General features: G+C 35.7%; 1 protein-coding gene across 5 annotated transcripts in view; it reads left to right on the plus strand.

Moving 5' to 3' along the window:
* The window catches only part of LOC140850442 (AN1-type zinc finger protein 4-like), a 101,231-nt gene that overhangs the window by 47,484 nt on the left and 32,744 nt on the right, over positions 1–21,003 (plus strand). For 3 of the 5 annotated variants that reach the window (XM_073241194.1, XM_073241192.1, XM_073241193.1), the window contains exons 3-5: positions 8,312–8,387; positions 9,534–9,601; positions 12,847–13,033. In XM_073241194.1, coding sequence (XP_073097295.1) covers positions 8,312–8,387; positions 9,534–9,601; positions 12,847–13,033 — 331 coding nt within the window. Of the gene's footprint in view, positions 1–6,634; positions 6,700–8,014; positions 8,130–8,311; positions 8,388–9,533; positions 9,602–12,846; positions 13,034–21,003 lie in introns of those variants that run through there. The other 2 variants (XM_073241195.1, XM_073241196.1) reach the window with 2 other exon arrangements.

The raw sequence follows: 21,003 nt of genomic DNA on the forward strand, positions 1-21,003 counted from the left end.
CAGCTTGATGTATATTAAAAAATAAATGTATCTCTTCCCATGCTTTTATTAATCTATATGTCTACTTATTTTTAAAGTAGATTTCTCTTTTTGTTTTCATATCATTAATCTACAATTACATGAACAAAATTATGGTTACTAGATCCCCCCATCATTGAGTCCCCACCACATACCCGATACAGTCACTGTCCATCAGTGTACTAAGATGTTATAGAATCACTGCTTGTCTTCTCTGTGTTGTACAGCCCTCCCCGTGCCCATCCCCACATTATGTCTGCTAATCATAATGCCCCTTTTTTGCCCTTATCCCTGCCTTTCCACCCATCCTCCCCAGTCCCTTTCCTTTGGTAACTGTTAGTCCATTCTTGGCTGTTTTGTTCCTTCAGTTTTTGCTTTGTTCTTATACTCCACAGATAAGTGAAATCATTTGATACTTGTCTTTTTCCACCTGGCTTATTTCACTGAGCATAATACCCTCTAGCACCATCCATGTTGTTGTAAACGGTAGGATTTGTTTTCTTCTTATGGCTGAATAATATTCCATTGTGTATATGTACCACATCTTCTTTATCCATTCATCTACTGATGGACACTTAGGTTGCTTCCATTTCTTGGCTGTTATATATAGGTCTGCGATTAACGTAGGGGTGCATGTGTATTTTTCAAACTGGGCTGCTACATTCATAGGGTAAATTCTTAGAAGTTGAATTCCTGGGTCAAATGGTATTTCTATTTTTAGTTTTTTGAGGAACCTCCGTACAGGTTTCCACAATGGTTGAACTAATTTACTTTCCCACCAGCATGGTAGGAGGGTTCCCCTTTCTCCACATCTTCGCCAACATTTGTTTTTGTCTGTCTTTTGCATGGCGGCCATCCTTACTGGTGTGAGGTGATATCTCATTGTGGTTTTAATTTGCAATTCCCTGATGATTAGCAATGTGGAGCATCTTTTCATGTGTGTGTTATCTATCATATCATCTACAATAGAGATTCTCTACTTCTTTAACCATTCTTTGGCCTATAGTTGATTTCTCTTATCTAATTATTTTATTGACTTATATTTCTATTGCTGTGTGTTCAATAGTAGCAGAGATAGTGGACATGTTTGCCTTATTCCCGATCTTAGTAGAAATTCTCTAGTATTAAATAAGATACTATTTTACGATAACTGTTAAGATACTTAATTTACTTGTGTCTGGAACTGGTTAGTGTTTTAACATATTAAGAGAATACTCTCAATTCCTATTTTCTTAACTTTTTTTTCATACCATGAATTAATACTGAGTTTCATCTGAGAGTTTCTTAACACCCATGGACATAGGGTTTTGTGTTTTTTTTTTTCTCCTAGTACTGTTAATGTGGTGGATGATACTAACAGATTTCTTAGTAATTGAACCACTCTGCAATCTAGGAATACCTCTCACTTGGTCACAGTATATTATTTTCTTGACCTACCATTGGATTCTATTTGGTAATATATACATTTTTATATCAATATAAATGAATAATATTAGTCTTCAGTTTTTTTTTTTAGTACTGTCTTTATTGGGCTTAGTAGTTGATGCTGTACTTGCTTCTTCAAAAAAATTAGTAAATTTTTCTTCATTTAAAAAAATTAAGATGTTTTCATTCATTTTCAGTGCTCTTGAAAAATTCATATATCCTAGGATTTAGTTTGTCTTTGAAGGCTCAGTGAATTCCTTTGAATCTGTCTGTCCTGGTAGTTTTTATTGCTTTAGTTCCTGAGTAACATTCTCCTGTTCTTCTATGGAAATTGGTACGGGCATCAATTTATGTCAATACATTCTTCCCTAGGAAATTACCATTTCTATTCTTGTTTGTTTATGATTTCCTTCCTTTTTTTCCTTTGTGAAGGCAGCTAGAAGTTTGTCCACTTTGTTAATGCTTTTTAAAAACTATGGTTTTGATTTATTAATTGCTATTGTATTTTCCACCTTGTTTTCTGCTTTTAACTTTATTGTATTTTTTCTTATGCTTTCTAAAAAAGTTTCTTTGTGTTTGGTGCTGTAAATTCTCTTTTATTACTGATTTAACTGTGTACTTTAGATTCTTATTGTCATTGCTTTAAAAAATTCTGTAATTTTTATATGTTCGCTTTCACCCAAGAGGTGGTTAATAGAAGCTCTTTTAATTTCCAGTTGGAAGGGTCTTTCTGTTTTTTGTTTGTTAGTAACTTTAACTTTTATTACATCACAAGCAGAGAGTGTTTTTTGTAGTATTTCCACTTTGTGGGAAAGGACTTATATTTTCTTTTCTTTTTGACTCAATATTTGAACAGTATTTGTGCCATAAACACTTGAGTATGGATATATTACTTATATAGGGTAATAAAGATCTGTCTCATTGATTAAGTTGGTTAGGTGTTCTATCTCTATGAGTTTTTTCATACTTGGCATAATTTGTACTGAAAGGTATATTAAAGTCTCTTACTGTTCTATTTCCCTCGATGTCTCTTTGCATCTTCTATGGTTTTTGTTTCATAAAGGTAGTCACTTGTTTTTTGGTACATAAAAATATCTGTAAGTGTTACTTTTCCATTATGAATTTTAGCATTAAAAAATATCCCTCATTGTCACATTTGATGTTTTGAGGTGTGAATTCTACTTTGCCTATTAACCAGACTCTCCACCGTCTCTCCCTTTTTGATTCTGATATCTTGTATACCTTTGACCATCCCTTATTTTAGCCTTTCTGAATCACTTTATTTTAGGTGTGTTTTTTTCCTGCAGCATATAGTTGGATGTTTGTTTTGTGTGGCAAGTTGAAAATCTTTTCTACTTGTCATCTAACATCATATTAGCCTTCCAAACTTTATTCCCACTTTTGTTTTAGTCTTAGATGTACATTTATATATTTTTAAATATCTAATCTTTACATTAATCTTTTTGCTGAAGTTTTTCTGGTCATATCTTGGTTGGAAGAAGCTCATCCTCTTAGTCGATTGTTTAATCAAAGCATTGAGATGCAGTGGTTGCATCCCATGGATGCAGAATTTTATGGTAAGTTCCTATAAGTTGAGAACTTTTTCTATTGCTGTGGTAGACACACACTGTATCTATTGAACAATTCTGCTTTTCCACTTCCTTCCAGCCCCTGACCACCACCATTTTACTTTCTAGAGTTTGACTACTTTAGATACTGTACTCATCATGCAATATTTTTTTCTTGGGGATTGTCTTATTTCACTTAGCATAGTGTCTTTAAGTTTCATCCATGTTGTAGCATGTGACAGGATATTGTTTTTAAAGGCTAAATAATATTCCATTATACATTTATATCACATTTTCTTTATCCATTCTTCTATCAGCAAATATTTAGGTTGCTTCCATCTCTTGGCTATTATGAATAATGGTGCAGTGAGCATCTGTATATGAATATCTCTTCCAAATCCTGAATATATACCCAGAAGTGGAATTGCTGGATCATATTGTAATTCTATTTTTAATGTTTTGAGGAGCCTCCATACCATTTTCCACTATGGCTGCAGGATATTACATTCCCACCAAAAGTGCACAAGTTTTACATTTTCTCTACAGGCTCTCAACATTTGTTATTTTCTTAGTTTTTTTGATAGTGGACATGTTGGGTGTGATCTTTTATTGTGGTTTTGATTTGCATTTCACTCAGGATTTGTGATGTTGAGCATTTTTTTTATTGGCTTATTGGCTTGCTGTATGTTTTCTTTGGGGACATTTCAGCTCATTTTAAAAATCCCATTTGTTTTTTCTTTGTTGTTGTTGTTTTTGAGTGCAATCTAATTCTTCTGCCTTATGAGTTACTTGATTTTTCTACATGTGTATATGAGTAACTGTTGAGGATTTTACATTTATCACTGTAATAAAATTATTTTATTACTAGACTATGTCCTGGGCTTAATAGTTCTGGGTTGATTTTCTCAAGTACCTAGTGGGTCCTTTCAATGTGTAGATTCATATCTTTTTCTACTTCTGGAAGTTTCCCAGGATTATAGTTCTAAATATTAATTCTATTCCACTATTTTGTTTTTCAGGGACCTTAATAATATGATTATTATTCCTGCTTCACCTGTCTTACATTTCTATTACTTTCTCTCTGACCCTTATTACTTCTGTCTATTTTCATTCTCTTGATTGATTTCCTGCCTTGTCCCATACTAAATATGTATTTGAATCTATTACCTCTTGGTATCTTATAATTTATTCATCATTTTTTATGTAGTTTTGCCTTTTTCCTCCATTTCTTTTCTGAGGTCAGTCTGCTCTCTTTTTCATTTCTCCTTGTTTTTTGGTGGGGGGAGCATTTTCTGTCTTTTGATTTTTGAATTCTGATTCAGAATATATTTTCATGTCCTCAAATGCTTGAATATATTAATTCTGTTTGGGGTATGACCTTACAGTTTTCTTCTACTTTGTCGTTATTTTTCTGCACAGATTTACCTCAGTTGATAGGTGTGGAATTTTGTTTTCTAGTTTTTATTGTTAACTCTATGTATTTAATTTTTCCCTTGTTGATTTTTGTGGTATTGGGTGTTTCATAGATTCTGTTTACCAGTGCTTTCTGTATAACAATGTCCAGATATCTTAGTAGATGTTTTATGTTTGTTTCACAGTGATGGGTGGGGGAAAGTTGTGAGTCCGCCAGTTTTGTGGTACTCTTTGGTCTTGCAGGACTCTTAAGATTTCACCGCTTGCTCCTTTTCCTCTTGATCACTGAATTACTAAAGGACAGTCTTCTTTGTCTCTTGCGTCCCATAGAAGCTCCTTCATATTGCTTTGCTTTAAAGTCCCTTCATTGTACTCAGTACTCTGATCTACCCAAGTCCTTTTTGTAGACTTTTCAAACTTAGAATGGCTTCTTCCTTGTGGTGGTTTTATATCAAGTTTATTTAACATTACTAGCTTTCCTCTCTGTCTTCTCTGAAATTTTCCTTAGTCAGCCCTGCAAGGGCAGGAACATGAATGCCCTGCACTGGGATTGGGTGACTCCTCCTTTTTATTCCCAGTTGTTTTGAAGTTTGGACATTGTCTGTCTTCAAGTTTTGAGAGCTGAAGCCATGGTTTCTATGTAGAGTCATTTCCCTTCTTGTTCTGTATTGTTTGGAGAGGAAATATTGGAAGATCAGAGCTACGGTCCCCCATTTAATTATCTATAAGTTCTATTGATTCTGGTTTCTTTTCTAAATGCATATGTAAACATGTTCTCAAAGACATTTATCTTCATGAAAATTCTAAAAAGGGCTAAACAAATACTTTTGATTTATTATTAGGATTAAATGAGCTCCCATCCCCCTATGGAACTAGTACCCTTATGAGAAGAGACGCTAAGAGAGCTCCCCCTCTCTCTCTGTGCACATTTGCAAAGAAGGCATGTGAGCACACAGGAAAATGTCAGCTGCCTACAAGCCAAGAGAAGGGGACTCAAAATGAAACCTATTTTGCTGGAACCTTGATCTTAGACTTCCCAGCCTCCAGAACTATGAGAAATAAATTTCTGTTGTTCGAACCACCCAGTCTATGGCACTTTTTTATGACAACCCAAGCAGATTAATATACATATACATATTCACAAATACACTCACACTTTATCACTTACCGCAGCTTTGTTTATAATAATGAAAAATTGGATAGGTGAAAATATGTCTTAGTAGGGAGCTGGGTAAGTAACGTATGACAAAAGCACATACTGAAGGACCATGCAATTACTAAACACAATGTATGCTTTTATCTATTTATATGAAAATACATACATAATATGTTAAGTAAGAAAAGCAGTTTATAAAACAGCTCACAAAATGTGTTCCCATTTCATTGAAATATTTTTCTCAATATCCTCAAAATGTTAATAGATTCTACTGGTTTAGGATTACATTTCTTCTGTATATTTCTATGTTGTCAGTTTTTCACAAGTGACTTACTTTTATGATAAATAAAATAGTAAAAAGTTTTATAACACTTAATAGAAAATGTGTATGTATATAATCTGGGTTTCTTTGGAAAAACATGTCTGTTTTATAGGAATTAATTTTTCTGGATTTAGTTGTACAATAAATAAGAGTTGAGGTTTAAAGCAAAGGGCCACCTTTAAGTAAGGTTTCCAAATTTTTATTTGCTAAATCTGGCAATGCTATCTTAAAACAAAGTTGGTTTGCTTTATACATTTGGGATTCTACAAGTGTTTGTGGCAAAAAGAACCCTGGCCATTTTAATGTGCAAGAGAGAATGCTAAGGCTCACTGAGGTTAATGACCTTGTCTTAGTCATTCAGTAAGTTAAGTACCTGTCAGGACCACAGTTGTCTTGGATTCTCTTGCCACCCTGGCTTGACTACCAACCTTCTATTATTTTTATTATTTTTAGCCTGGTGAATGATGGCTAAGTCCATTAAAAGTGGTAACAGGAGTTGTGTCTAAGCAGTGTTGTTACTGTGTCTTCGATCCAGTTACAAAGTTTCCATTATTAAATTTATGTAATGTTGCCAGAATTCCTTTATCTACTTATGCTGAAATCCCACAACTTTGATTGAAAAGATGACCTGGGCACATCGAAAATGTTTCTAAATACTAAAATATTTTTAATGTGAAATATTTTTAATATTTTCTAGCTTAAAAGCCTTTGCTTACTGGCATTCTTTTTTAGCTGGAAGCAAAAGAAGCAAACTGTTCCATTGGGGAGATAAATGTGTACCCACCCTCTGAGCCCTGGTGAGCTGTATTCCATGGTGATCTTTTGGAACATTTGGTGAACATGTAGTAAACACTGAGGTCTATCAACAAGCAGTAAATAGCTTCCAGAAAGATACTTTTACTTTATGTAGGCTGATTTTTCTAGAGACTGATCAGCATGAAGGTTAAGAGTGCAGTTTCTGGAGTGAGCCTGCATGGGCCTTGCATCTCTAATCTATACACTTTCTTTGTGTCTCTTAATCTCTCAGGACTTAAGTTGTATCACCTGTGAAATGAACATAATATTGATTTTCACTTCAAAAGATTGTTGTAATTAAGTAATGATAATATGTATGAAGCACTTATAACTGTGCCTGGCTTATAGTGATAAATGTCAGCACATACAGCACTTCCTGTTGTTGTTCTGGTCAATTTATTTTATAGTATCATAAGCAAAATTAATTTGAGAAGACAGTATGTGAGATATTGAAAAGTGTTTTCATCAATATCAATATCGATTAAATGTTCTATTGAGTAAATAATGCCCACTTGCTTGGCTAATATAATCCAAATTTTCTTTGAGCATTCAAATGTGCTACTTGCAAGAAAATAGATTAATTTTGCTGGAGTATGGAATCTACCTTAATAGTCCCTTAATATTACATAAAATGTAAAGAAACAGGCTCTGCAGAAAAGCATATAGTAATAAACTATAATCACAAACTCTAAGGTGGAAGGAATTTTCTAATAATGCTTTTTATTGGAAATTATATTTTCTGCCCTTTTTTGAAATTATTGCAATTTCTATTTGGAAGAGATATGAAAGATGCCATCTTAATAATTAAATAAACTCACATATAAAGAATCATTATTCCACATGGGTATGTTACTCTGAGAACAGATTTTTAGAATACAAATCCCTAAGGACAGTAAACTAAATTAAATGTTCCTTATTTTTTTATTTAGGTATAATTGATGTATTAATTTCAGGTGTGCAACATTATTCAATATTTGTGTATACTGTATTACAAAATAATCACAATAAGTCTAGTTAACATCCATTACCATACATAATTAAACAATTTTTTTTCTTGTTATGAAAACTTTTAAGGTCTGCTAGCTTAGTATATATAGACCACTGACATACAACACAGTGTTATTAACTGCAGTCCCCATGCTGTACATTACATCCCTGTGACTTATGTAGTTAATAGCAGGGAGTTTGTACCTTTTAACCCATTTCAAACCCCCACCCCACCCCCCGCACACACGCACACACACAGTCAATATGCTTTTAACACTGAATATAACAAATAAAGACTGTACTTTACAGCATTTAAAATGTCTTATAGGCCTTAAATCCCAAGCTCTTCAGGGTTGATTTCTTGATATCTTGTCTTTTAGAAGGATCCCTAATGTCATGCTTTCTTTCAAGGCCAAGAGTTACTGAAACATTGTTCTTTTCTAAAGTGAGTGGATTGAACTACATATACTTTTACCAAGCCTTTTATCTATGATTCTACAAATTTTAGCTTAGCACCAAGCATTTAGTTTAAAAGTGTGTATTATTTCTTTAATAAAGTAGCTTTGTATCATATTCTTTTGAAGATTCTATTGAATTTTTAACCATTTTTTATAACCTTCCCCTAAGGTATTCCCACCTGTCAGCAGCATTTAATTTGGAATAACATGGAACTTGAAGATGAATATTGCTTGAATTATTACAAGTGAGTGTAACTGCGTATTAGCTATTTTATAGACTTTCAGTATTACAACTCTGTATACCAGTGTTTTTATTCTGAGTCCCTGGATCATGTATCTTCTTCTGAATAGTTCTGATCCCTAGATGTCAGTGTAATTCCTGAACTTTAAGATGTGTGGGCCCAGTACCCATACTACCTGATCCTTGCCCCCTTTGTTTTACCTTTTCATTTTCATGCCATGCTATTTGGCCCCTGCCTTTTTAGGTCCTCTTTAGATTCCTTTTAGATCCTTTTTAGAGTCCTCTTCTGGTCTGGCCTTCTTTGCTCCTTTCTTTGAATATTGACCCATTCCCACCTGGCTATATTCCTTTTCTTTCCATTTCCACAAGAGTATCGGGTAAGAGAGTATCACTCTTCACCAAGCCTCCCATCCTCATTAAGCCCACTATGTTACTAAGTGACACTGTGACACCAGTGACTGCAGGGATGCTATCTGACCTTTGTCATTCTCCCTTCTCTCAAGTAATAATTCTTCACTTTTTTCTTAAGAACAAGGGGGTCAGTGATGGTGTGGAATAGTTGGGAGAACAACAGAACCTGGAGATTTGCTGTTTTTCTATTTTCTACCTTATTAAATAGATCTGCTATTTCTACTACTTTGGGTCCTGGACAAGCTTCTTTTCTTCTTGGGATCTCTTTTTCCTTACAGGTGAAATGAAAAGGCTAAACCAGATGGTCACAGAGGACCTTTCCAGTACTTCTATTCTGAGATTTCATGTCATATTTAAGGCTTACTAGAACTTTTTCACTTTTTCATTATTTATACAAGAAAAAGTTAACATTTTATATTTATGCACATGTCTTTTTTTATTTAATTAGAGTATCATTGATAGATATACAGTCTTATGAAGGTTTCACATGAACAACCTTGTGGTTTCAACAGTCACCCATATTATCAAGTCCTCACCCCCACCCCACTGCAGTCACTGTCTGTCAGTGTAGTAAGATGCTATAGAGTTATTATGTGTCTTCTCCACATTCACATGTCTTTTAAAAACATGCTTTAGAGGGTAGGCTGTATGCCTGATAACTCAGCACGTAATTATGTGTACATTTGACGCTGAATGCATTTTGATGATTGTGGTTTATTTCTGTGTTAACTATCCACAGCATTTCAGAAGGTTGTACCCTGAAGCTGGTATTGGCTATGCATGGTGGACCTATAAATACTAGAAGAGGTAGGTGTATGTTAAAATGATGTATACTGATTTAATTTGACAATAATAATCTTCAAGACAGTTGGTGTTTTTATAGCCTTGGGTTTTCATCAGGTTCTCTTAGAAGAACCACACTTATTTCTCTAGGCATTGTAATTTAAAGCCTAAATGCACAGGGGAACACATATTCTAGAAATCTCCTGATTCCTGTTTCAACCCAGAGAGATTTAAAAATAAACCTCACCTGTACAGTGAAGGGAAATGAGATGGCATAGTGTAAATATCATATTATCATTGCGTTTAGGTTCATACCAGTCTTGTTGCTTTTTTTATCCACTGAGTCTTCAGTAATGATTGTTGTAGGAAATTCCAAAGATGCTTGTTAGCCTGGTTTGTGATGCATTTGGGTTTCATGGATATTATCATGGCCCTTTGGAATCCTTTTTCAGAAAGTGGTGGACAGTCTTTGTGAATCCATTCATCCACTCAGTGAATACATTTGAACATCTTCTAGAGGTTCAGTGCAATGTTCTGTGGGAGAAAACATCCCTGCTTCATGACAGTGCCCACAATAAACGTGTAAAGAATGACATCATTTTAAGCAGTAATAAATGCTGTGGAGAAATAGGAAAGCATGTTAGTGTCCGTGAAAGTAGGGTAGTAGGAGGATGATTGTGGAAGGGCTCTCTGAGAGGATGATGTGAGCAGAGACTTAATTAACAAGAAAGTTCTAGCATGGGAAGAGCTGGGGTGTCAATACTGGTCCCTGGTTAAGATATGTCACATGAGTCCTCAACAAGTAGACGAATCCTTAGACTGCTCTGTGGGCCTCATTTTGGGGAGGGCCTTCCTATTTGTCAGATCCTGCACTAACCAAAAAACTGGTGGTTAATATTGATTCCAGTGCTAACTTACTTCTTCCACAAGTCAAATTTTATCTCTATCCTTTCTAATTTTGGTTAGAGAAAAGGGTTATTACCATCTTTCTCCTAGCTAATTTGGGAGGATTTTGTGACATGTGTTGCTTTGGCTGTTGAACTGTCTTGGATAGTTAGAAAAAACAAAGTTAATAATGTTAGAGCTGATTAACTAGCACTCCTAACATCAGGGACTTTCTATTAATTGGACTTACAAAGATTCCTATGTGGCATAAAGTGATATTTATAATACCAATTCTGAGGGCAGTACAAGAACACTAAAGTGTTACTGAGCAATGATAAGATAGAATTATACAGTGTTTCATGACATGTGAATTCCATTGTATTATATTTCTGAAAGTTGGCTATTTGTGTGTAGTATTACCTTTAAGCCAGAATGATTATAATCAGAACACTCACTTTTCTTACTAGGACTGAAATTATTTTATGTTCATGAGGAGGAGTGTAAGTGCTACAGATTCTAACTTAAAATACATACACACGCACACACACGTGCACATATATACATATACACTTTTTAAAAGCTTTTTTAAAAAGTGAAAATAAAAGGTATCACTACTTACATAGTTGAAGCTTTATAATACTTTTTTTCCCTCCAACTTTCTGTGCCTTGTGAACTGAAAAATCAGCATTTAGAAAACATCTATTTTTTGACATTTTACATTAAATATTTAATGTTGCCTTTATCAAATCAACTTTTTTTTAATTAAAAGCTTGCTCTTGTCTATCTTACATCATTGAAAACTTTGTGTAAAAGAAAAACTGTACCCAGATCTAGAACTTAACCATATGGTATTTAAGAAACCATATTTTTTAGCTGTTTAGTCTTACTTGAAAATTGTTTTAAAAGAACCCTTACCATATGAGCTCCCATAATATTTAGCTTTAAAATTTTTTTTTAACTAACCATTGTCAAAAAAGCATAGAAAATACTTCCTTTCTAAAATTAATTTTAGACTAAACTATATAAATACAATGTTTTATAATTGATAAACTCTAAATGATTTTTCTGTTATGAAAATATATGTTCATTCATACACATATTCCATCCTAATGCCTCCCTAAGAAAGGCACACTATGTTGATTTAAGGAAGACTTTCATGTGGCTCTATGATAGCTGTAGCATAGTTTTTATTTTTTCTTAATATACTGTGGAAAGTGTAACATTAACTTAGAAATGGCAAGAACTTGTTTTAAAAATGTCTTCACATATTCACACATTTTGTGCCTATGAAAGAGTTGATCAAACTTCCAAATATTTTTATAAAATCACCTAAATCTTGTTATATTTCCAGAGGTTTTGTGGTTTGGTAGTGAATGTAAAGTATGGGAGCATCTTTAATTTTTCACCTTGTTAATTTCAGAATTTAGTATTTCTTACTGCTGTGATTTTGTTAATAAATAAGCTACTTGAATGAAAGGGAGTTTGAGAAATTATTACCTCTTTTAGGAAAGAGCAAATGTTTCTGCAGCTTGACATGATAATGTCTTTGGGAGTGAACTTTTTTTCCTGTAACCATTACTTAAGACTCCCAAGTCTGGGGTTCAGGGTCTTTTAGAATATTCACCCTAAGAACTACCAGTCTCTTGAGGCCCTTTGCACCGCAGGAGCAGAATCTGTGGCTGCTGTAGATGAGAGCAAGTTGTAATCATGGCTGCAGTATCATTCAAACAAGAGGACAACTCTAGGCCGCTGGAGCCTGTCAGTAGTGGTGGCTTTACCCTGGTCCTTATGCTGTGCCTAAGCCCATGGATTCACACCGGGACAGTTGAGGTCCTAAGAAACAAACATGCTGACCATCACGCACTGCACACACTGCGGTTTCAGTACATTCACTGGCCCCCTTGTGTTCTTATTGTGTACTTTTAATTACCTTAACTTCAGGTTAAAAAACAGTTTTAAGAAGAATCATTCTTTATATAAAACCAGAAAGAAAAAGGGATTTGTTTGCTTTGAATTTCTAACATTATGTCTCTCAATTATGTGTGTGTGTTTTTAATCTAAAGTAATAAGTGAGATTTATATTGCTTTTTAATTATTAATTGTTGGAAACAATATTGGAAAATACAGGAAGAAGGTGTAAACCTCATGTGTTTGGTTAAGCACTGTCTTTGTACCTAAGAGCATGATAATGCATTTCATTTCTTTCACATAAGGAATGCTGTCTTAACTGTAAAAAGACCAGAAACTTCTTTGAAGAGTATCGTGTGTATATTGTATGCACAGCATTGTTATTCAAATTCAGCACATTATCTCCTGTCACTGTACCAAGAGGCATAAAGCTTGATATAAATTGAAAGTTTGTTTATCAGCTTTTCCATTTTTAGTTCCTATGGAAGATCCACTGAGGGAGATGGCTGAGTGCATGGATTCCAGTCGAGGTGAAGTCTGGGAGAAGACCTCCTGCAACAAACAAGTTACATTTTTGGTATACCGAGAAGGAGATCAATTGAATTTCTTTCGTGTAGTAAATAGGGGAGATGGCACTTTAACACCATCATCTGAAACTTTAAGGTAAATAGGTTTTCATTTGCATGTCTCACGTAGAAAAAGAGAACATCGTATGATACCTTTATGTTTACCTTGTGTCATCAAAATAGTCTTATTATATTCCCAAGACTGACTAAATTTCATGCATTGTCCCCTACCCTCTCTGCCCCAGGTATGTAATTCTGAAATTGTCCTTCAATATGGTTGATATTTACTATTTTAAAACTGAAAGTTATTTACAGAGTAGGGTTTTTTTATACAAAAGATTTATTTCTGTCACTTGATGAAACGCTAGGGTGCCTGCTAGATTACAGAGTCTTGTTTTAACAGTGTTTAATCATGTAGACTTGAAGTAGAAAGGGTTGAACCTAAAGTTGCTACCTTTTTCAAAATTTAACTGTGCTGCTTAAAGGTGGATGTCTCTACTTCCGTAGTCTTGTTTTCCTACTCTATAAATTGGGAAGGAGTTATTACTTATAAAATCAGAAGGAAGCAACCTAAAGGTACCGAGCTGGGCAATAGGGAATTGGACAAGGTAACCAAGGGGTTCATGCATTCTGTCTTCCTCTGATTCTTAATCACCTTTCACTTTAAGTCACTAAACATTTACTGAACTTTTATAGCCAGTCTCTACACTAGGCACTGGGTTACAAAGGTGATTGTCCCTCCCTTCATGGAGCATGTAATTTGCTACAAATAATATCCATGATACAATGTTGGCAGTTGGTATAACAAGTTGTCAGCATCTCTGGAAAACCGGATGAGAGGGCCTTCATTTTGCCTGAAAGACAGACAGTTAAAAGTCAAGTTCTGAGTAGAAGTGACCTTAAAAGAGGAGTAGGTGTTTGCCAAGCGGGCACAGGAGAAAAAGGTATTACAGGTATAAATTAAATCCCACAATATAAAAACCTAGTAGCCAAACCTTTCATAGAAAAAATAACCTGTAGTCTGGGGAACAGTTTTTGTGGGTCAGTAGTCTAGGCAGTTTATCTGGGTGCTCTGCTCAGAGTCCCACAGAGCTGCAGTCAAGCTGTTGGCAAAGGTGAGCTGTTATCTGGAGGCTTGACTGCGGAAGAGAACGTACTTTCAAGCTCATTCACACTGCTGGCATAATTCATTTCCTGGCTGTTATGTTACTGCGTTTTTGCTGCTTTTGGCTAGAGGGTGCCCTCAGCTCCCTTTTGAGTAACTCAGAATCAACTGATTTGGGGCCTAAATTATATCTGAAAATCCCATTGCTCTTGCCATGTTCTGTTGGCCAGAAGCAAGTCCTAAGTCATGCCCACACTCAGGGATAGGAGAGTCTCCAGAGTGTGAGCACCAGGGATCACAAATCACAAAGATTTCATCAGGATTCTGCGCAACCCAGAGTGTTATGTGGAAGAAAGATTTGACTGATTCTTCGTGGCCACAGAGAGCAGACTGTGACAAATTGGTGCTAACTGTTGACTCTAACATGTCAGGGTCTGGTTAGCACTACAAACAACCATGGCATAAACGTAATGGGCCAGAAGTAGAGAAGAAGAAGCACTGAGGGTTACGGCCTTAATCCTGTGTCTCTTACGTAGGCTGTGTGCTAACTTACTGTTTCGGTTTTCTTAGAACATCCTGTTTTGGCTCTCCTTACCTAAAGGAGAAAATCTAAGCTCCTCAGCTTAGCCTGTAATACCCTTTACAACCTGTCATCATCATCATTTTTTAGATACCTTATTATACCATGTTTTTGCACATCTTTGTCCGTTTGCTTGAAATGTCATTTCCTCCTTTTACTCCAGTTTTTCTCCAGTCAGCCTCAATTTGTATTTAAGACATATCCCAAATGTTGCTGTGGATTTCTTTTAAAATTGTTACTATTCTTCTCAAAATAATTTTTTTATTTTTCTCTTCCTTTCTATTCACCTATCTGAACTGGACAAGGGATAGAGTGGATGAGAAAGGGAGTAGAAAACTTTTTCTGGTCATACCTTGAAAGACATTTATCTTGCCTATTCTAGGAGAAGCTTTCTACTCTACAACAGGGGGCAGCAAACTGTCTCTGTAAAGGGCCAGATAGTGACTATTTTAGGTTTTTCAAGTCAAGAGATAAAATCAAGGATACTATGTAGGTACTTACATAGCAAAAGAGAAAAATTTCCACAAATTTTTTACTGACAAAATTCAAAATATAGGACTAGAGTACTTTGTGTGTGTGTGTGTTCGAGTCAGGTCTTCTAATGAGAAGAATGGACTTCTTTTTGGGGGGAATTACATTTTACTTAATTGAGGTTGAAAGTTAGTGTTGCCTATCCAGTTTGCAGAATCAATTGCAAAAGTTTACTTGCTGATATTGATCTGTAATGAGATTTTATTTTCTAGCATAAACATCTTTAATGCAACAGCAGGTACCACTGTTCTATTTTAAAATGTCCTTCCTGTCTGTACTCCACTGTGGGGGAATTTATATATATATAATTAAGGTATTATTGATACACACTCTTATGAATGTTTCACATGAAAAACAATGTAGTTACTACATACACCCATATTATCAAGTCCCTGCCATACCCCATTGCAGTTACTATCCATCAGTATAGTAAGATGCCACAGATTCACTTTTTGCCTTCTCTTGCTACTGTTTTCCCAGTAACCCCCTTCTCCATCCCTCCCCACCCAGCCTCCCCCACCTCTCCCCTTTGGTAACAACTAGTCCCTTCTTGCAGTATATGAGTCTGCTGCTATTTTATTCCTTCAGGTTTGCTTCATTGTTATACTCCACAAATGAGGGAAATCATTTGGCACTTGTCTTTCTCCACCTGGCTTATTCCACTGAGCATAATATCCTCCATCTCCATCCATGTTGTGGCAAATGGTAGGATTTGTTTCTTTCTTATGGCTGAATAGTATTCCATTGTGCATATGTACTACATCTTCTCTATCCATTCATCTATGAATGGACACTTAGGTTGCTTCCATGTCTTGGCTATTGTAAACAGTGCTGCGATAAACACAACGGTGCATATGTCTTTTTGAGTCTGAGAAGTTGTATTCTTTGGGTAAATTCCAAGGAGTGGGATTCCCGAGTCAAATGGTATTTCTATTTTTAGTTTTTTGAGGAACCTCCGTATTGCTTTACACAATGGTAGAACTAGCTTACATTCCCACCAGCAGTGTAGGACAGTTCCCCTTTCTCCACATCCTTGCCAGCATTTGTTGTTCTTAGTCTTCTCTATGCAGGCCATCTTTACTGGTATGAGGTGATATCTCATTGTGGTTTTAATTTGCATTCCCTTGATGATTAGTGATGTGGAGCATCTTTTCATGTCTCTGTTGGCCATCTGAATTTCTTCTTTGGAGAATTGTCTCCTCATATCCTCTGCCCAGTTTTTAATTGGGTTATTTGCTTTTTGGGTGTTGAGGCATGTAAGTTCTTTATATATTTTGGATGTTAACAACTTGTCGGAAATGTCATTGACAAATATATTCTCCTATACTGTAGGATGCCTTTTTGTTCTGTTGGTGATGTCCTTTGTCGTGCAGAAACTTTTTAGTTTCATGTAGTCCCATGTGTTCATTTTTGCTTTTGTTTCACTTGCTCGAGGAGATGTGTTCAGGAAGAAGTTGCTCATGCTTATATTCAGGAGAGTTTTGCCTATGTTACCTTCTAAGAGTTTTATGGTTTCATGACTTACATTCAGGTCTTTGATCCATTTCAAGTTTACTTTTGTGTGGGAGGTTAGACAATAATCCATTATCATTCTCTTGCATGTAGCTGTCCAGTATTGCCAACAACAGTTGTTGAAGAGGCTGTCATTTTCCCTTTGTATGTCCATGGCTCCTTTATCGTATATTAATTGACCATATATGGTTGGGTTTATATCAGGGCTCTCTAGTCTGTTCAATTGGTCTATGGATCTGTTCTTGTGCCAGTACCAAATTGTCTTGATAACTGTGGCTTTGTAATAGAGCTTGAAGTTGGGAAGCAAGATCCCCCCTGCTTTATTCTTCTTTCTCAGGATTGCTTTGGCTATTCAGGGTCTTTTGTGGTTCCATGTGAATTTTAGAACGATTTACTCTAGTTCATTGAAGAATGCTGTTGGTATTTTAATAGGAATTGCATTTAATCTTTGATTGCTTTAGGCAGAATAGCCATTTTGACAATATTAATTCTTCCTGTAAATGAGCATGGGATGTGTTTCCATTTGTTGGTGTCTTTAATTTCTCTCATAAGTGTCTTGTAGTTTTCAGAGTATAGGTTTTTCAGTTCCTTGATTAGGTTTATTCCAAGGTATTTTATTCTTTTTGATGCAACTGTGAATGGAATTGTTTTACTGATTTCTCTCTCTGCTAGTTCATCATTAGTGTATAGGAATGCAGCAGATTTCTGTGTATTAATTTTGTATCCCGCAACATTGCTGAATTTAGATATTAGATCTAGGAGTTTTGGAGTGGATTTTTTAGGGATTTTTAGGTACAATATCATGTCATCTACAAATAGGAACAGTTTAACTTCTCCCCTAGCAATCTGGATGCCTTTTATTTCTTTGTGTTGTCTGATTGCCATGGCTAGGACCTCCAGTACTATGTTGAATAGAGGTGGGGAGAGTGGGCATCCCTGTCTTATTTCCGATCTTAAAGGAAAAGCTTTCAGCTTCTTGCTGTTAAGTATAATGTCAGCTGTGGTTTTGTCATATGGCCTCTATTATGTTGAGGTACTTGCCCTCTATACCCATTTTGTTGAGAGTTTTCATCATGAATGGATGTTGAATTTTGTCGAATGCTTTTTCAGTATATATGGAGATGATCATATGGTTCTGTTCTTTTTGTTGATGTGGTGGATGATGCTGATGGATTTTCGAATGCTGTACCATCCTTGCAACATTGAGATGAATCCCACTCGATCATGGTGTATGATCAGCTGGATGTATTTTTTAATTCGGTTTGCTAATATTTTGTTGAGTATTTTTGCATTTATGTTCATCAGGGATATTAGTCTGTAATTTTCTTTTTTGGTGGGTTCTTTCCCTGATTTTGGTATTAGAGTGATGCTGGCCTCATAGAATGAGTTTGGAAGTATTCCCCCTTCTTCCACTCTTTGGAAAACTTTAAGGAGGATGGGTATTACATCTTCACTAAATGTTCGATAAAATTCAGCGGTGAAGCCATCTGGTCCAGGGATCTTGTTCTTAGGTAGTTTTTTTATTACAAATTCAATTTTGTTGCTGGTAATTGGTGTATTCAGATTTTCTGTTTCCTCCTGGGTCAGCCTTGGGGGGTTGTATTTTTCTAGATTGGAAGTTTGTATTTTTCTAGAAAGTTGTCCATTTCCTCTAGGTTATCGAGTTTGTTGGTATATAGTTTTTCATAGTATTCTCTAAGAATTCTTTGTATTTCTGTGGTGTCCATAGTGATTTTTCCTTTCTCATTTCTGATTCTGTTTATGTGTATGGACTCTCTTTTTTTCTTGATAAGTCTCACTAGGGGTTTATCTATTTTGTTTTTTTCTCGAGGAACCAGCTCTTGCATTTGTTGATTCTTTCTATTGTTTTATTCTTCTCGATTTGATTTACTTATGATCTAATGTTTATCATGTCCCTCCTTCTACTGACTTTGGGCCTCATTTGTTATTCTTTTTCTTGTTTTGTTAATTGTGAGTTTACACTGCTTATGTAGGATTGGTCTTCTTTCCTGAGGTAGGCCTGTATTGCAATATACTTTCCTATCAGCACAGTCTTCGCTGTGTCCCACAGATTTTGCATTGTTGAATTATTGTCGTCATTTGTCTCCATATATTGCTTGATCTCTGTTTTTATTTGGTCACTGATCCATTGGTTATTTAGGAGCATGTTGTGAAGTCTCCAGGTGTTTGTGTAATTTTTCTTTTTCTTTGCATCTAGTTTCATACCTTTGTGGTCTGAGAAATGGTTGGTATAATTTCACTCTTTTAAATTTACTAAGGCTCTTTTCTGGCCTAGTATGTGATCTGTTAAAAATGTTCCATGTGTACTTAAGAAGAATGTGTATTCTGCAGCTTTTGGGTGTAGAGTTCTATAGATGTCTGTTAGGTCCATCTGTTCTATTGTGTTCTTCAGTGCCTCTGTCTCCTTACTTATTTTCTGTCTGGTTGATCTGTCCTTCGGAGTGAGTGGAGTGTTGAAGTCTCCTAGAATGAATGCACTGCATCATATATTCCCTTTTAGGACCCATATGTCGGTGCTCCTGTGTTGGGTGCATAGATATTTATAATGCTGATATCTTATTGTTGGATTGACTCCTTAATCATTATGTAATGTCCTTCTTTGTCTCTTGTGACTTCCTTTGTTTTGAAGGCAATTTTGTCTGCTGCAAGTACTGCAACACCTGCTCTTTTCTCCCTCTTAGTTGCATGAAATATCTTTTCCATCCCTTCAGTTTTAGTCTGTGTATGTCTTTGGGTTTAAAGTGAGTCTCTTGTAGGCAGCATATAGATATGTCTTGTTTTTTTATCCATTCAGTGACTCTATGTCTTTTGATTGGTGCATTCAGTCCATTTACATTTAGGGTGATTATCGATAGGCATGTGCTTATTGCCATTGCAGGCTTTAGATTCGTGGTTACCAAAAGTTCAAGGTTAACTTCCTTACTATCTAAGAGTCTAACTTAACTCCCTTAATATGCTATTACAAACACAATCTAAAGGTTCTTTTCTTCTGTTCCTTTTTCTTCCTCCTCTGTTCTTTATATATTACGTATCATATTCTGTACTCTTTATCTATCCCTTGATTGCCTTTGGGGGTAGTTGATTTAATTTCACATTTGCTTAGAAATTAACTGTTCTACTTTCTTTACTGTGGTTTTATTACCTCTGGTGACAGCTATTATACCTTAGGAACACTTCCATCTATAGCAGTCCCTCCAAAATAGACTGTAGAGATGGTTTGTGGGAGGTAAATTCCCTCAGCTTTTTCTTATCTGGAAGTTGTTTAATCCCTCCTTCAAATTTAAGTGATAATCTTGCCAGATAAAGTATTCTTGGTTCGAGGCCCCTCTGCTTCATTGCATTAAGTACTTCATGCCACCGCCTCTGGCCTGTAAGGTTTCTGCTGAGAAGTCTGATGTTAGCCTTATGGACTTCCGTTTGTATGTGATCTTATTTCTCTCTGTGGCTGCTTTTTTTCTTCATTATTAATGACTAATTTTTTATTGTGGAAAAAACATGTAAATGAAATCTACCTTCTTAAGTGTTTTTTTGTATCATTAATCTGCAATTGCATTAAGAACATTATGTTTACTAGGTTGCCCCCTTCACCAAGTCCCCCCCCCACATACACCTTCACAGTCACTGTTCATCAACGTAGTAAGACGCTGTAAAATCACTACTTGTCTTCTCTGTGTTGCACAGCCCTCCCTCTGCCCCCACACACACTATACATGCTATTAGTAATGCCCCTTTCTATTTCCCCGCCATTATCCCTCCCTTCTATCCATCCTCCCCAGTCCCTTTCCCTTTGGTAACTGTTAGTCCATTCTAGGGTTCTGTGATTCTGCTGCTGTTTTGTTCCTTCAGTTTTTCTTTGTTCTTATACTCCCCATATGAGTGAAATCATTTGATACTTGTCTTTCTCCACCTTGCTTATTTCACTGAGCATAATACCCTCTAGCTCCATCCATGTTTTTGCGAATGGTACAATTTGCTTTCTTCTTATGGCTGAATAATATTCCATTGTGTATATGTACCACATCTTCTTTATCCATTCATCTACTGATGGACATTTAGGTTGCTTCCATATCTTGGCTATTGTAAATAGTGCAGCGATAAACATAAGGGTGCATCTGTCTTTTTCAAACTAGAGTGCTGCATTCTTTGGGTAAATTCCTAGAAGTGGAATTCCTGGGTCAAATGGTATCTTTATTTTGAGCATTTTGAGGAACCTCCATACTGCTTTCCACAATGGTTGAACTAATTTACATTCCCACCAGCAGTGTAGGAGGGTTCCCCTTTCTCCACAACCTTGCCCACATTTGTTGTTGTTTGTCTT

Source organism: Manis javanica, chromosome 7 (assembly GCF_040802235.1).
Source record: "Manis javanica isolate MJ-LG chromosome 7, MJ_LKY, whole genome shotgun sequence".
In the NCBI taxonomy this organism is placed as follows: Eukaryota; Metazoa; Chordata; class Mammalia; order Pholidota; family Manidae; genus Manis; species Manis javanica.